At 40.4% G+C, this 17,802-nt stretch overlaps 2 protein-coding genes across 6 annotated transcripts; both read right to left on the minus strand.

Annotated features, from left to right (window-relative positions):
* Nucleotides 1–78: 78 nt before the first annotated feature.
* LOC125006187 (poly(rC)-binding protein 2) lies at nt 79–10,930 on the minus strand. Of its 5 annotated transcripts, none has more exons than XM_047582001.1 (13): nt 10,755–10,928; nt 9,363–9,493; nt 8,399–8,422; nt 8,261–8,293; nt 8,009–8,125; nt 7,782–7,913; nt 7,486–7,614; nt 7,259–7,333; nt 6,529–6,570; nt 5,372–5,444; nt 4,396–4,448; nt 3,802–3,971; nt 79–1,315 (listed from the first exon to the last, which is right to left on the minus strand). In XM_047582001.1, the coding sequence occupies exons 2-13, from the start codon at nt 9,429–9,431 to the stop codon at nt 1,279–1,281; spliced, it is 954 nt and encodes a 317-aa protein (XP_047437957.1). In that variant the 5' UTR covers nt 9,432–9,493; nt 10,755–10,928; the 3' UTR covers nt 79–1,278. The 5 variants fall into 5 exon arrangements, with proteins under 5 accessions (XP_047437957.1, XP_047437956.1, XP_047437960.1 ...); XM_047582000.1 differs by having other exon boundaries at nt 5,372–5,471; nt 10,755–10,927; XM_047582004.1 differs by lacking the exon at nt 6,529–6,570.
* Nucleotides 10,931–11,360: 430 nt separating this feature from the next.
* prr13 (proline rich 13) lies at nt 11,361–15,076 on the minus strand. The gene is made up of 4 exons (XM_047582005.1): nt 14,913–15,076; nt 14,144–14,209; nt 13,603–14,057; nt 11,361–11,983 (listed from the first exon to the last, which is right to left on the minus strand). The coding sequence occupies exons 2-4, from the start codon at nt 14,157–14,159 to the stop codon at nt 11,936–11,938; spliced, it is 519 nt and encodes a 172-aa protein (XP_047437961.1). The 5' UTR covers nt 14,160–14,209; nt 14,913–15,076; the 3' UTR covers nt 11,361–11,935.
* Nucleotides 15,077–17,802: the final 2,726 nt, after the last annotated feature.

Below are 17,802 nucleotides of genomic sequence, written 5' to 3' on the forward strand. Positions count from 1 at the left end.
TTAAACAATGTTTGTGGCACCCAGGTCAACAGTCTCAAAAAACGTGCACAAAAGTTTTTTTTTTTTATTTTCCTTTCCTGCAAAATAAACAATAAAATAAATTCTGACTTGAGCAAAAGCAAAGAGCAGGAAACTAGTGTTAACTCGCAACCCTTTCTTTGTCTAGTTCCAGAGCATCAGCGATTTCAGTTCTCAGCCTCATCACATTTAATAGACAGATCAGTCAGTGTCCAGGAGTTAATCCCCCCCACCCTCCCACCCCCCTTTGGTAGATTAAAAAAAAATATTTCCTCCATTTAAAACAATTTTTTTTTTTTAGTATATATCAGTCTTTACAAAAAAAGCGAGGACAACCCTCTGCTTCATGTCCCTTGAGGTGAGGCCATACCCCGAAAACCTCCCAACCCAGCAAAATATCAACACATGATCTCAGAGGACCAGGAGGGCGGGGTAAAAAAAAAAAAACAACAAAAAAAAAAAAAACAGGAATTACATGTGGAGGGGAGAAAAAAAAGGTGTATGACACACTAGACATTTTAAATTATCTGGATTCATTTAGTTGGGAGTGTTAGGACATTTGTGACCAAATATAATCGGTGACAGTGCATGTACAACTACGTGTTCTCGTCGGTGATACAAGTGTAATCCGTGTTACAAGCACTTTAATAGGAGAGGTGACAAAGTGGGAGGATGCTGTGTTTACTCAAAGCCAGTAAATATGAACATGAAATGGACCAGTGGAGCTGGGAGAGGAAAGAAAAAAAAAAAAAAAAAAAAAAACGGGCCGTATATAAACAGAATAAAACAGTCACTCTATTCTTACTTTTGATACCTTTTTTTTTGTCTTTTTCCTTTTTAAAGAAAAAAAAACTTGACTGTACAGAACTAAATCTATATGCCTATTCAGAGTTTCTTCAACTCTACTCCTCTGCGATGGCAAATAAAGAAAACGGGAAGGGAGCGGGAAATTCATCATGAAAAGAAGATAAATGAATATTACAAATTATTAAAACCTCGACTCAAAGAAGGGGGGGAATTAAAAATGTAACTGTTGTTTCTTCGTCTCACTAAAATAAAAACAAAAAGGAAAAAAAGAAAAACAAAGAAAATAAATAATGAACTCAAGAGAATCAAATCGGTGGCAAAGGGGGCGGTGACATGATTTTAAATGAGGAAGAGGCGGCATAATATATAAACTCTTAAGGTGGATAGTTGCATTGACTGCTTTATGGTAGCCGATGATATAAAAGTGAGATTTAGTGCAGATGCAGTGTCTTATCAGTTGGCTGCCAGTCCTGTGGCCTCAGAGGAAAGCCTGGAGAGACACAGAGACACCCGGAGACCAGGGAGGGAGAGAGAGTAAGGCATGCAATCAGACAGACAAGATCATCAAGATATATCATTAACTGTACATTACACTGCTAGAGTAAAAGCCTCTAAGAGGACACTGCATGGATTCATTCAGTAGGTAGATTATGCTCCGATAGAATAAAATACAGCTAGATGTTCCTATTATTTAAAAACGTTCACAGACAAAGAGATGATAAAAACTGATATTTTAAGAGGTAAAGAAATAAGAGTGAGATGAGGAGATTCAACCACGCTCACCTTCATAGGAAAAGCTCAGCTTAGCATAAACACCGCAAACTGGGAGAAACAGCGAGCAAGGCCCTTTCCAATGTACAACTAATTATTAGCATTTATCGATCAGCTGATTGCGTTGACTGTTTTGCTTGGAAAATGTCAGGCAACGATGGAGCATAAAGGTTCCTCAAAAGTCAAATGTAACACCCCCTGAAGTCTTATTTGTCTGACCCCCCATTGTAACAATAGAGCCATTATTCTGCTGTAAATGTAATAATTGCAGCTCAACTCCAAACGCACGACAAACTCTCCAAAAACTCTCACCTCTAAAGCTCGCCAATTAGCACATTAGCGTGAAAAATGACAGCACGCCAAATAACGGGAGATTACGTGGCGAACTCCAGCAGTCTCTGCCGGTTGCCTGGCAACTGGCGGGCAGATTTTGTTACCCCTGATGAGAGCCAGGCTAACTGTTTCCTCCAATTTCCAATTTTTATGATGAGCTAAGCTAACAAGCTGCTGGCTGTAGCTTCATATTGAAAGGATTTCTAAGGGGGTGGGGGCGGGTGGTGGGGGGGGCCTTTAAAGCTTCTCATCGAACACTGAGCAAGAAAATAAAATGAATAATTCTGTTAATGGAGCTACGCTAGCAAAAGGTTTATTTTTTTTTAAGTATCAATAAAATGACATAAAGGATGATTTGGTGGCTTTGATACCTGAGGGTTGATTTATTTATTTTTTTTTATTATTTTATTTGAAATTACAGCTGTTTCTTACATAACCGAGAAAATAAATCAATCCCGACACACTCCATTATGACAGCTAACAAAAGTCACTTATAGTCCACTACGAGAAAACTATTCCCATAAATACAAGGTGACATCTTAAAGAGGGAGCCGCTACCTGAGCAGAGCTTACACAAAGAGAGAAATGCTTCAGTAAATCAGTGAAATTATTCCCTGTCCATGCTAAGTTCAAAGTCATTAGAAAATATAATGTGCTCATCGCGTGTCACTTCTTTAAGAGACAGGTGAAAACAAGCTACAGGTATCTTTTTCTTTTTTAATATATATATATATATATATATTACTATAAATATGGCATAAACCAGGTACCTGGCTTTGTAACAAGGGGCTGTTTTCTGTAGTAAGCGAGGCATGGCACAGCCAGATACAAAAGCAAGTGCAGGTACAGACAACAAAAGAGCACTGTCAGCACTTTAGTAGTAGATGACTTATGTTTCCTTCGTTAGTAAGGGGAGAGCCTTCGCCTTTTAGACTTGGAGCCCAGCTCTGGGGCGATTTTGGGCGGCTCAGTGGGGAGTGGGTGCGTGGGGTTACTGGCCCCGCTGACAACATGGAGGGCCAGGAGAGGGAGGGGCTTGAGACTGAGGAGACTCGACACACAGGCAGGAGAGCTGGGGAGCAGGGAATCGGTGGAGGAGGAAGAGGAGGAGGAAGAGGAGGGAGGAGGCGGCCCTGGAGCCAACAAGGACAGAGGGATGGAGGCTGTGGGGGGCACCACACAGGAGGAAGAGGAGGAGGAGGAGGAAGAGAAGGAGGAGGTAGCAGCAGAGGAGGTGGTGGTAGTAGTAGTAGTAGTGGTAGTAGTAGTAGTAGAGGTGGAGGAAGGGCACAGGCTGCTCTGTTCAGGGTTCAAGGAGGAGGAGGAGGGAGGAGGTTTAGAGGACTCTACACTGTAGAAAGAGACAAGGAGAGAGGGACAACACAGTCGGGATGGGTCACAGGGCAGGCTGGTGAGCAATGGGTTGAGTGCGGGGTGGGGTTTTCAGGATGGGAGGGAGGAGGAGGAATGCGGTGAGGTGTGAGGGGAGAAAAATCACTTAAGAATGTGTCCAAAAAAAAAACACAAGACAAAAAGCATCACTAGTAACCCATGCATCAATTAAAATCAAAACGGAACGAATAGTCACATCTCTCGCGATGGATCAATGGGGAAGTAAAGGACAGAAGAAGGGAGTCAACACAAGTGCAGACTGACAGACAGCAAGCAAACACCAAAGTGATGATTAGCAGAAGTTAAACAGCGGTCATTAACTCAATCATTACAATCTGCACATAAACTGCAGCTAAGAAGACACGTGGGACGTTACAGTAGCACCAAATTGAGAATATATACACACACAGCTTATATGATGCTCCATGAGTCCCACGACTGTATCAGTGTGTTGGGAGGTGCTGTGATTGGTTATCTCACCTGGCGTTGATGAGGTACTCTGCCAGACTGATGCTGGCCGGTGAGCCTGTGATGGTAACTTGGCGGTCAGTTGATCCGTCCACTGGATTTGCAATCTTGATCTGGGCACCCGACATTTGCCTGATCTCATTGATCTTGGCTCCCTGGCGGCCGATGATGCACCCAATAAGCTGCATCGGGAGAACAGCAGGGAAGTTAAATAATAAGACATGAACATAGTGAATAAATGCTGAATAAACGTTTGTGCTTGCAACAGATTTAGCATCTTTCTGTTTTATTACGACCAGTTTCATGGAGTATGGTAAAACAGGGATCAACAACAGCGCACGTGAATGATTATTCCCTGATAAAAACCTTGTGCCTAAATTACCCACAATGCAGTGTGACCCCCTACAGTTCAGCTGGAGACTGTGGTGTGTTATGCTAGTAGCTGCTGTTGTAGCCCTAAACCAAAGAGGACCGAGCAGAAGTCCTCAATTAGATAGGGAATTATTAGACACGTAAACCTGTGGAGCTCCCTTTTAATGCACCACCAATAAATGTGTGGATTAACAGCTTCAATTTTGATATAATTGACTTAATAAAGGAACTTACATCATTTGGAATGGTCATCTCATGAGAACTGGTCTGAGCAGAAGCATCTATTCCTGACAGAGAAAATGAGATAAAGTCTTAAAATGTGCAGGAAAACCACCAGTTGCGAACTCAGGTGGGAAGTTTCTCAAATGATTAAAGCACAAATGTCAACAGGAAAGTTGAGACAGTGATATAGATTTGTGCTGATCACGTAATAACACCATAAAATGCTACTGGTACTCGTATCGACCGTCTTCCATTAACCGTAAGCCAGCAAACTTTACCACAAAAGGCGATATACAAATATTTCTTCACATATGAATAAACATATACCAGATTACATGTGTACTGCACATTACGTACAGTGCCCCAAATACGTTTGGCCCTTCATACTCTTTATGACAAAATATTAAACAGAATATAATGATTCCAGTGCAAAGGACAGAAAGGATATGGGGATACTTTTTTTTTTTTAGTAAATCACTCATTTCAGCGCATTTTAAAAGTGATCTTGGTTTAAAAGGCAGCATTATAAATTGATGTAACTTTCAGAAAACCAAAAAAATAAAACCATTATACATGTTTTCTCATAGTGCTAGTTGTCAGACGTAGGAAGCCATAACAAGATTCCTTGCACGTTAACATCCATGTGGCCAAATAATCTTCCATCTTTTCATCCACATACATATTTCTCCTTTGTATAATCATAAAAAATGCTTCTTATTCAAAAAAAAACTCATGTACTTTACCAAGCTCAGATATTTTTTTTACAGCTGTCGTTAAGTTAAACATGTGACTATGTCCAAAGATAATAAATGTTCATTTTGTATGTGTATGTATGTGTAAATGTGTTTGTATTTCAACACAGTTTGTATTTCTGTGTTGTTGTTTTTATTCCATTGATTGCATGCGTTTGCGCGCGTTTGCGCATGCAGGGCGCATGACTGATTAAAAAGTTGCATTCAAAGCCCGTGGGCCATGTCCTGCTGCATACCAGTAAATCCCTGGTTGCTTGGTGCGATGGGGAAGGGGCTCTGCTGCATAGCCAGCTGGTGAAGCTTGGTGAGCTGTGGAGAGATAGCAGCAGAGGAAGACTGTGAGAGTGAGAGAGGAGGCAGGGAGAGAAACAGAGGAAATGGGAAAACACAGGAAGAGGGAAGAACAGAACAAAAACCACAGTCAGTACAGACGGCTACACAAAGAAGAGCAAACAAAGAAAATCCCAACAACATCACTCAATAACAGTTGTGTCGATCTCACGAAGCTCTACATGGACCACTGATGTCTGACAGCCAGTGTGTCTTATTACTTGTCTATGTGGTGTACCCCTTAGGTGCAGGTTGCATCTCTTGGTAAAGCTTTCACAGTCTTCAGGGTCAGCGCAAAGTCAAAGGGGAGATCTCTCAATACGCAGGTGATTTGCTAATCAACTCCGATACAAGACGTGAACATGAACTGAGACAATTCAACTCCACTATCGCTCGAGGGGAACATTCGAGAAAGCTACGAAACGTTTATCTCTATTATAAAAGGTATTTTACTGCTGTAAGCAATGGCAAACTAATTTTGCTCCGATGCTAACAGTCAGTGGCAGGTAGGTCTAATCATTTATCATCTATCACATCCAATGGTCCCTGTTGGAACTCGCTAAAAGGGGGAGACAGAAAGATTAATTGAATAAAGCAACACGTGGCCAGAGTACACATAAACAATGGAGGAGGGGGGGGGGAAGAACAATAAGTGTATCTGGGGCAGACTAATGAACGAGACGTCACGTGAAACTAGACACAGCACAAAAGGGATACAAGAGAAAACAGAAAGGAGTGAGCAGCAGGGACAGATTATTATTCATGGAACAGTGGAGATTCTGGACAAACACAAACAACAAATGGCAGATTAATTAACAAGTGTCTGCCAGTCAACGGTCAAACTACACAAATATGAAGGAAAGTGACACCACTCCTCTGTGTGGTTAATAATAATAATAATAATAATAATAGTAGGTCAGTAAAGGGGAAAATCAAATCAAATTAGGAGCAAGCTTAGCAAACGGTGGAGACTGTAATAACCGTGGGTGGTGGCACATTTTGGAAAAGCTGTAATTATGGGAGGGAGTGGTCAGGGTCATGTAGAAATGTCTACTGCACTTACATCTGGCTGTGGAATCGCGTGCTGTCCTTGTACGGCATAGGCCTGAAACAAATGAAAACAAAGCTTTCACAGGCCTCACATCGGATTTTGTCGGGAAGCTTACTTCTCCACCTGACAGTAAAATATCTCCTGAGGAGTCTAACACATTAGAGTCTCGTCTGAAACATATACTAAATAACTTTGACACATTCGTCTTGTCCAAAGTCTCCACATTTCTAGGAAAAAAGGAGATTCTTAAGAGCCGTTACAGTGGCATAAAGGAAAACAAGAAGTAGGGGAGGGGGAAAGGTATTCAGTGAGTTAAAAGGAGCTTGTAAAGTTAGGCCAACAAGCAAGTTTTGGTTCAGACAAACACTAGTGGGGAAACATGGCGACATGAAACTTAATGCTCCAAACAATGAAACAAACTCTGGGGAATTAGCCGAAAACAAGGCTCTGTAACAAACTGCATCGAGGTCAAACCTTTTGTACCGAAGCTGCTGACACTCACTTCAAACAATTAGCACAGGTTATCTCGTTACAGCTGGTCTCTAAACTTAAATACCTTCGAAAGAGAGTCTTTCAACTACTATGATCTTGCCAAGTCAAATACCAGCATTAACACTGGAGCTTTCACAAACTTATTCTGAGTGGCTTGCGTCACCAAATATGTATCTAGCAGCAATAGAACAACTGTGGCAACAGACAGAGCACAGCACCATCCTGCGTTGCTTCTAAGTGTCACACGTACCTGTCCGCCTGCAAAGATGACGGGGGATCCTGAAGGTTTGGGTCGGTAGGGGATAGTGACCCCCTTAGGGGGAGACTGCACAGGAGACAAAGTAAATGTTGATCCATTAATGCGTTAACATACGTGATGAGAAGGACACGAGCAGCTAAACTCTATAATATAGAGCTCACATTAGCTTACATTATCAAGACAAATTTTGATTAATTTGCTTTTCTGATTTCGCTTACCTCAAGCATGACCACACAGATCTGCTTTACACACTCAATTATTGACTGCGGAGTGCCAGCGATAGTGATGGCACGCTCCGTGGAGTTGGGGAGCATGTCTCCTGCCACTTGTACCTGAGCACCGGTTGACTGGGACACACAAATGGAGCAATATGAGATAAGAAATGTCTCATCAGCTTTTCATTATAACTATTTTTAAGTAAAACGTAACAGTAAGCAAAAGCTGAAGGCAACGCAGTTCATATCATTTCAGGTTTTTTCTAGGTTTTAAATTTCATGCAGATCTTTATACACACCTCTCGGATTTCCTTGATCTTGCAGCCGCCTTTCCCAATGAGGGAACCGCACTGGCTGGCAGGCACCACAATGCGTAGGGTCACTGGGGGCTTGCTGGTGGCTGTGCTGTTTGTCATTGAACTGCTTATATCCTGGCAACAATGGGAAAACATGGGTTATTCCAGTTTTGGATTGGGCTAGTTATTTGGGGACTGCATTAGTGAGTAAAAAAAAAATTGAGACCGACCTCTTCTAACTTCTCAATGATCATGGAGAACGCTTTAAAGATGGCAGTGGTTGGACCTGCCAAAGTAATGATCCTCTCAGGACAATTGCCCTCAGAGATGTTGATACGAGCCCCGCTCTAAAGACAGAAGAACAAAGTTTAAACGGGGGACCCGGAGACAACACTGCACAAATCTACTGAATGGTGGTAACTTTAACCTCATGTTGTACAGTGTCATAACCACAGCAAAGCAACGGGTATGAAAGACCTCACCTCTTCTCTCATCTTCTTCACAGATTCACCTTTCTGTTGGCAGAGAATCACACCAAGGTCAACTTTAATATCGCTCGAAACACACTTTAAATAATAGTTCACCTCAGTTCATTTTAATCATCTTAAATAGCAGCTTACCTTCCCAATAATACTTCCAACTTCCTAAAACGGGAAAAAAACAAAAATCCATTAGGCTGATTCATATTTTTTAAACCTGCCAGGAAATGAAAAACCCTGCAGTAATTCACACAATTTCACCACGCTGGGACATGAAGAACAGCTTTCACTGCAGTGGCACCTCCTTCAGAACTCCCTCAGTCACATTGTAATTAATTACAGTAATCAAGAATGTGCCCATTGATTTACTGCTCATTAAAACAGGTCGGTACAACATTAATTCATTACAGCGGGCTACATTTGAAGAAAGTATAACCAGTTCCATGATAAGCACACCAGGGCTCTACCACAGGCAGTTTTTCCTTTGTCGCACACAGACTCAAGATGGTGCTGTTGACCACAGTGAGACCCAGGGTGCAATCGGACACACAGTTATCTGTAAACCGCGAACGCTTAGCCAGCTATGAAATCCTTTGAAGACAGCAGAGCTTTTTAAAGGTTCTTGACTCGTGTCATTCCAGCACTGGAAGTCACAACAACAGGGTACCATCACACCAAAGATTCAGCAGGTGTATATTTCTGGCGTGAAAGCTTGGTTGGTTCATGAGAATGGTGGATGCAATGCAACACCTCCTTGATGTAAATTTTTACTGTGTTGATCTTTCAAGGTCCTCTCTGATCATACAGAGAGGACAGATGGAGGGGGATATATCGCCACAATTCCGGTGATATTGAGAACATGGGACAAGGACTGCCGTTTGGATAGGTTTCACATATTCCACTTATGTGGAGGATCCAGCAGAGTCAAAGGTGAAAACCCATTTCCACTTTGCCATGAGATACGGGATCCTATCACCGAGACAAAGCCCCTGCTCATTCCATCAAAGTCCCTGCCCTTAATGCATCCCGGTGGGACGTCATTTCCATAAATAAAACGTCATATGCTATTAGAAAGTCAAGACGAGCAGCTGATGGGTGACCTCACCTTGCCATGCATGAGCAGCCTAATGGTAAGGGTGACATTGAGCCCGCCTTCAATCACACCGGAGTCCATAACGGCAACAGCAACTCAGTCGTCGGTACAGAACTGGGGGGTCTTTGGTCACTGAGATGGATCTAAGAGGGGACAGACAAACACAATTATAAGCTAAGAAAGACAAATATTCTGTGTAAAAGTGGTCCACTTGCAGTGTATTAGTACATAGTAAACTGGAAATATACTAAATACTTCTCTGTAACTTAAAGTTGGCTGAAGCATATTTTACTAACATATAAAGAACCTAAATTACCGCCCTCATTATGCTCTTGCTGCATACAAACGTAGTTTTACATTAGGCCACAGGCTTAAATGTCAACAAAGTAGTTTAAATACCTCTGAATCTCTCAGTTCAACGTGTAATTAACTCACCAATTGTGTCTAACTAGCATGGCCACAGCAGATTTCACTCATCCTTCTACTGACTGATGTGTACAGTCAGTCGACAAGTATCAGAATATTATGCTTAAACTTGATTTAAACAAAGGACCCTACGGGAGTAAAGATGATCCTCATCACAGAGTACATCATACATTTAGGATATAGCTTATGCTAACGTTAGTGCTCATGAGTAGTGATGCGTACTACGACGAATCAGGAAAAAAAATGGCTAAAGTCTTTCACTGTGCCAAACACACTCTTCTATCTGGACGTATTTATTCTCAAACAGCTGACAGAGGCTTGCTCCAGCACAAGTTGTCGGCTTCAGAGCGAGTAAATTAGCGTTAACTGCATCTCAATGCGACCCGAAAGAAAACATATGGCACGTCTGCTAACGATGCTCCCTCATCATTAGCGATGAATCAAGTTTATCAACAAATGTGCGCACAATTACCGTCTCATTACCAGTCAGACCTTTGTTTCGACAAACGTACACTTAGATGTGTCTAGTGTAAAGAGAAGATGTTCAATGGGGTACTTTGGTGCCGTTGTTTAGTTTGAAGTAAGCCAATTTAACTATTAAAGGTAGCCTGTTAGCTGTGTAGCATGTTGGTGCTGGGAAAATGAATGGAGCATGCGTGCGCTACTTAGCAACACTAGCTTGTTAGCTTCATTCGTCAACGTTATTAACAGCTGGCCAAATATCCGTAGCCTTCGTGGTAATGTGGTCGTGTCGTCTTTTAACGGGATCCGTGTGGTAAAAAGAAGACAGAAGGGTTTAAAGGCTACATTGGGATTAAACTTCCCGGAGCTGGCTAGGCTAACGCTATCCTTCTGTACAGAGACTGCGTGCTCATCATCGTGCGGCCTCGACTAGCTGCACGCTGGGCGCGATTTCTTTCCGCTACTTCTGATCACAACAACACATATAAAAACACCAAACATCGGAATAAAACTCACCCGATTCGAGCGCTGGTAAGTGATCGGGGGGAGGGTTGGGGTTGTAAGGGTAGAAGGGGAGAGGTTCGGGAGGGTAGAAACCCGGGGGAGAGTTTAGAAAGGACTCGGGGAAGAGGGAAGAGTGATGTGAGATCGAGCTCCACTCCTTTACACAAAGACAACAAATCTGCAACCTCTGAACTTTCCCCTTTCACCCATCACGAACCCCCCTCCCCTCCCGGATCTGACCCGGAGGTCTCCTAAAAGCGCATTTCTACATTAAAACACAACACGCTGCTATACCACAAGTTACACGAAAACATATCGGTAGAAATAAGAGTAAGTTTAGTACCACGCAAACATTAATACATTAGTAAAAAAAAAAAAAAAAAAAAAACACTATAAGATCAGTCTCTTCTTGGAAATAACAAACAGCCCACGTGGTTCAATGTTTTAACATTATTGTGACATCATTTTATGATTTTCCCTTTCTAGTATATTCACATTTACAAACATCAATTATTATTTAAAGAGCCACTAGTGGGCGTCGCATCTATTGTGACTAAGTTCACAAATATATTTACTATCCTGGGAATGACACATGAATGGGACATTTTACACTGAAAATGATTGTTGGACAAATCTTTTTATTTTAACTTTACATATTATTACAGTGTATATGGCCATGAACAGTAGTGAACACACAAATAATAAAGAATAAAAACAACATCTCACTAAATTTTTCTTCTAGGTTAATTTTTCCAAGAAAACCAACTCCTATAATGTATATATATACTGTTTTACTGAATCAAAAATGCTAGATTTTTTTCAAAATAGTAGTACTTTAAGACAGGTAACCGCACAGTGCTGCAATCTTGATTATTTCCACGTTTGCACGCTAGTGTGAGTATTTTTACTATTTCAGAATAGTAACAAGAAACACTTTATGCAGAACACTGTTACCGCAAGCCCTTAGAGCATTCATTTTAAGACATGGTGGTTTGCCAATACAGTTTAATGCTGTGGTGATGTTTACAGTAACAGCCTAGTGTCGTAAACGGACCATGCGAGACAGAATACTGTAGAAACAGAAATCCTAATGATAGTGATAATAATAATGTTTGTGTGTTTTTATAGCTGATAGTTGTGCTGCACTTTTGTAAAGCATCATTTTGTGAACGCTCTCTGTTGAAGTGGTGTCCTCAGTCTGAGTCACTGCTGCTGCTGCTGCTGCTGCTGCTGGAAGACGACTGTGGGAAGAAAAAAAATACACATGCGTTTATATTTTAATAACACAAACAGAAAGCGGTTATTTTAATCCGAGCTGCTTTTTATAAATGCTAATTTTGCAATTAAGTCTTACAAATGGTAAGAGAGGCCGACACTAATTTCCCTTATTCTAAAAGTGTATGGGATCACATGAGTCATATCAGCGTGAAGTGGAAGGAATGCATCATACTGACATCCACCCACAAAGCATATGTTCTCCCACTGTTACTCAATTATATCCACACTTTATTCTCATTTAGCAGACACTTTTGTCCAAGCCAGCTTAAAATAAGTTCATACACACTTAGTAGGAAACTTAAAGACCTTTGGCTGCTTATCCAAGCATAATAATGTTGAATAACTCCAATACAGGTCGACCCTTTGTCGAAGCTTTGTTTGTTGTTCTTTCTGATTATGTCTTCTATTGTTTGTTCTTGCATGTCATAAGCTTCTGTGTTCTTTTTAGTCTCCCTTTTAATACCATCAACGCGCAACAGACTACAGATGGAAATTAGCATGCATGGCTATATCTGGCACATTTAAGTGATTCTCCGTTATACTCATGTCAATCAATGTGCAATGTCCCTCTTTTTCAATAAAGTATTACTTGACAAAAATGCCCAACGTGTATGAATGCTCATAACCAGTATGATCTCAATTTGTGATCTTCCAGTTGCCTTTAAAAGGCCTCTACTATCTGTCTGTGGTTTTAAATAATGTTGCTGTTCACTACTTTACATAATTTTAACATGGCAACTGTTCATCATTCAAACAGCAGGCCATTATGTATACTAGTCTTCTTTCTATGTGTGAGCCTAAAACAGTAGAGATTTTTATACACTACTGAATATATTCAAGATCCCATATCTTCTTTAATCATCTCAATCATCAAACTCATAGCAACCAAGTAAACTGGAAATTAAACTACATATGTGTTAAAATCCAAAAGCCCAAATCTATTCTGAATAAAACCACAAGATATAAGATAGTCAAATATAGAGAGAGAAGAGCCACATCATGTTTCCAAAGACTTAATTAAGGTGGCAGACATTAACATTAAGAACTGTTTATATGGTAAATGACTGAAGGTATGCCAATATTCAGATTCCTCTTCAGTAAATGTTTAGTCAAAGGAGATCTATCTAAGAGGAACCTAAACAATTAAATGTAGAGAAGCAAAGTCACATTCTGAGGATCACATTATTATTATTATTATTATTATTATTATGCATTTTGACTATATTCACGCATCTTATCCACCAAACAATTGTTCGTTTTACAAAGAAAATTTTATTTCCAGAACTACTATTTGGTCTGTGTTTTGTCCTCCTGAAAAATGATGATAATTCCTCAAGTCTAATGTAGATTCTCAATAGTACTGTTTAAGTGTGTTGCACTTTGCACTCATTATGACTGTTGACCTGTGATAATTTGTTTCCATCATTGACTGACATGAAGTTAAAGGCTTGAGGTAAAAGCGGTGAGAACAGGTTGAAGTTTCATCTCTTTATCTGGTTTTTCTATTAATATTTTACCTGCAGCAGAAACTTTTTTAACGACTTTTACATAGTTTACATTCTTACTTTAAACCCAGTCTCACCTTGCCATGTTTGTGGTGTCCATGCTTGTGTGCTTTATGTGCTTTCTTCATCTTCTTCTTCATCTTTTTGTGGGCTTTGTGTCCGACTAACCCCACTCCGATTCCCGCCATTCCTGGCATCATGGGATTTACCCCTCCATGATGATGATGATGATGATGACCTTTGTGGTGGCCCTTCTTGTTACACCCTTTTGGTGAGTGAGGGTATGGACCTGGGGGAACTCCTGCAGGAGGGACTGCTGGATATCCACCGGGAGCCGTGGGATAAGGATGAAGGCCCGGAGTTCCATAAGGCATAGCCCCCATGGCTGGGTTCATGCCTGCTGGGTACTGGCCAGGTGGATGTCCTGGAGGAGGAGGTTGGGGGAAGGCTCCTGGTGGAGGGACAGCAGGATATGCAGGGTTGTAGCCAGGGGGATACGCAGGGTTTGGCGGCCCTACTGGAGGAGGAGGACCTGAACACATACACACCTTCTATTTCAGAACACAAACTACTACCACTACAAAGCAAGGTCTTGCAGGTTTATCTTTGATATCTCACCTTGATTTGGCCACATGGCGTGTTCTTTACTGGCTAGTCAGAAGAATACGGATCTCAAGTGAAATCCTGTGGAAACAAGAGGGAAGTAAAGTTCAGTTTGAACAATGCACAAAATATCATTCTCTCATACTGCTGACTGGCTCATGATTTAAGCCAAATGTAAGTCTCAACAGTTCCCCTCACTGAAAAAAATAACTATGCAATTCTTTGGTTGTTGATTTCACCGACAGTCAGACCGTGTCACCACATGTCTGAGTAACCATATGTTGACAGCTGCTTAAAAAGCTTAAACTACTGTAATCTAATATATGGCATTATCCCAAAGTTTTTGTTGAAAAGCATATAGCTGTGTGTTGCCCAACCCATTGGTATGAAAAAACAAAACAAACAACCTCTCAATTATCCAAAATTATCATAAAGCTCAACAAACCCATGCTTTAACCACCATGAAGGTGGATTTCGCTGAATTGTTGCATTACAATAGTCTTTGTTGAGTGTACATAACGAACAGACTGCAGGCCTGTTTACACTTTTAAACCCCGGAAACAACGATTACAACGTTCATAAATACTGAAACACGGGTATATAGTATGTTCTTATTCCTCAACCACAGCCAGTAATTTCGTAACAATATTTCTATTTTGCTCTAGAGTAGACTACAGCTGTAGATCCAAAACAAACTAGGTTTAAATTATCTTATCGTTGTAGTTTCTGTCATATACGCCACTTATAAGACCTGCATATTAAAGCATAGATTTCATAGGTTTACCTGCGATGACACTTATTTCTAGTCCGTGAAGTTTTCAGGAATTCGGAGCTCCGTGTTTGGATTTCCGCGTTGAGCTGCGCGGAAGCTGCAAAGACACGGACCGGGAGGGCACGCCCGGTATTAAAGGCTGCGCACGCTGTTTACGTACTGGCTGAAGTCCAGCAGGTTCTGGATGAAAAGTTGATCCACTGGTTTCTGTTGTTACGCGAAAGGTTGTGTACTTTGTAAATAATGTGTGTAAAAGGAGGAGTCAGAGGAGAGGGTGAGGGTTTTCCATGGACAGCTGGCTTAAAACTATTGTCATGAAACCTATGAATCAGGTCACATGATTCCATTACATCACGGATTAACAATTGGGTAAACAATTACGCCTGCAGTTCACTCATTCCATGAACGTCCCTAAGACTTAACAATAGTAACTTTAACAAGCATCACAAAAAGAAATGAAAATAACAACTTTGTTTTGGCTTATTTAACCAAACCAATTTCATTTTACTAATTTATGAAAGGCCCTTTTTACAGAAGACGTTTGATTGTATTTCATTTCATTTAAACATAAAAGTCTCATTGAGAAACAATGTCTTTCAAAGGAATAGTGCAACTGTATTTCGTAAGATGGCTGTCCTACAGTGCAGATGTACGTAATGGATAAAAGTGTTGTTCTATTCACATCGATAAGCCATGACAATGCAGCAATGAGTCAGCATGCACAACAACTAATGACGTCTGAAAACGGAACCTCCTTTGATATCTGTACTGTCACATGCACATTGTGCATGCTGGGATAATTTGAGAACTGATAGCTCTATCTTGCTAGGATTGGCAGAAAAGTGGCACTTTGTAAATAAGGTTTGTTATTTAAGTCTGAGTGATAAATAATTCATATTCCTCTTGTGTTTGTGCTTTTCCTATAACTGCAAACATCATCTGATTCATTCATGTGTATATACCACCGTGAAACAGTAATACAAATCAGCACAACAATCATTAATAAAGACAACACCATTTCATCAGCAATAAAAACATAACTGATAAGACCAGGTGTCAAGGGCCACTGATACAACGGTGCACACACACTGTAGTCAGGAAACCACACACAAAACTGTGTCTGAGAGCAATTTCCACCTGGAAAAGAACTGATTATTTTGTGAAAATTATGAGATTTGCTAAATCTGTCAAAAATATTATTTTTAGAGACAAAGTTATTACATACAAAGCTAAAACTAATTTATGTTCCAAACTGAAATGTTTCAAATGAATAAATAAAGTGAACATTGTGCTTGAAAATATATAACCTCACAAAAATGGCCCCATTGTGCATATAAACAAATGGTACGATCATGACCTGTGACGTTTCTGACAAGTCTAAATGTCTATGCTATGAAGGAAGCTTTTCACTTGAAGTGTAACTAGTCGTTGTAAGCATCCTACTTTCTTTGTAATGATATGCAAAACGAAAATCTCACAGTTACATTAAGGCAGACGAGTTATTTGAACAAAACAAACCTTTTGACATTCAGTATTAAAATGTGTTACTAGAAAGGAAGAGAGTAATAAAAATGTACATACACACATACAACTTCACTTGATGAAAATTTACTGCAAATCTGTACAAATGCTTGATAGTATATTTTATTACAACGAGTCTAAATGGAATCTCTGAGCCACCAGCCGGGCATCCAGCCAGGTAACAATCCCATCTATCTCTGTTCATGAGGCAACACATGCTGTTTAACAACAGCACCTGCAGATGGAGACATTTGTAGAAAATCAAGTACATCAAATTGATACAATATTTTGCTAAAACTATGTAAGCAGAGCACAGATATACAACAATATAACCTCAGTGCATGGTAAAAACAGAAAATGGCAATCTGACAATATTAATCACAGTAATGCTTATTAGTTTTGTAACTCAAAACTAACTAACTCACTAACTTCAGAAGCTGAATGAAACAATTTGCTGCTCCATAGAAATGTAATATAATGTGCAAAAAAAGAAAGCCCGTAGTAATTTCAGTTCCATGAGTCAGGATGAAATACTGTTTTAAAATAAAAAGTAAATCTGTGGTACTTTGGTTTTCCGATTAAATACTCAGCAGTGGTCACATTTCGACATTCAGTTTCTTGTAAGAATTACACCGTGCCTTCTTACATTCATACCTTAAATCCATTTCTTGGTCTCTCATCTTTCACTTTTCTTTGAGTAATGTTGATCTCTCAAAAACTGGGCCAGTTCACTTTTCCTTTAATGTGAGTAGCCACTCACATATTCAGCACATAATGTATTGCTAGACAGTGAGCCAACTGCTATTATCTGGTTTCCGCTCGGTGCAGAGGAAGTGGACAATCCCATCATGCTTCATTAGTGGTAGCTCAAAAACCTCCTTCATTTTGGTAAATTTAACACACAGGCACAAGGGGGATAATTTGGGAACTGCAAACCGCACATTCCCAGGATTGGCAGAACAGTGAGAGCACCTTATGAATTATTTATTTAAATCTTAAAGAAACAAACTACTACTTGTGTGTGCTTTTCTGTTATTAACATTAACGGGTTATCACTGACCAGAAGGATCCAATAATGCACACTTCAATGTTTGAAAACGTCTTACAACAAGAAAAGAATTGTTGTGCATATTAGGATTTCTTATAGTCTGCAAAACATTGTTTAGCATGATAAAAAATTATACCACTTCAGAACTTAGCTCACAGCAAATCTGGATCTTCTCTCCTGTTACCCTTTGGCTCCCAGAAGACTATGACTGATGAGATGCCTTGCCCTGCTGCCAGCCTTGACAGACTCAAAACGGGCCTTCCACTCATTCCTTCTCCGCTACTCTGAGCTCAAGATATGTTGCTTTCTTGTCTTCATGGGCCATAGCCACCT

Source organism: Mugil cephalus, chromosome 4 (assembly GCF_022458985.1).
Source record: "Mugil cephalus isolate CIBA_MC_2020 chromosome 4, CIBA_Mcephalus_1.1, whole genome shotgun sequence".
Classification (NCBI taxonomy): domain Eukaryota; kingdom Metazoa; phylum Chordata; class Actinopteri; order Mugiliformes; family Mugilidae; genus Mugil; species Mugil cephalus.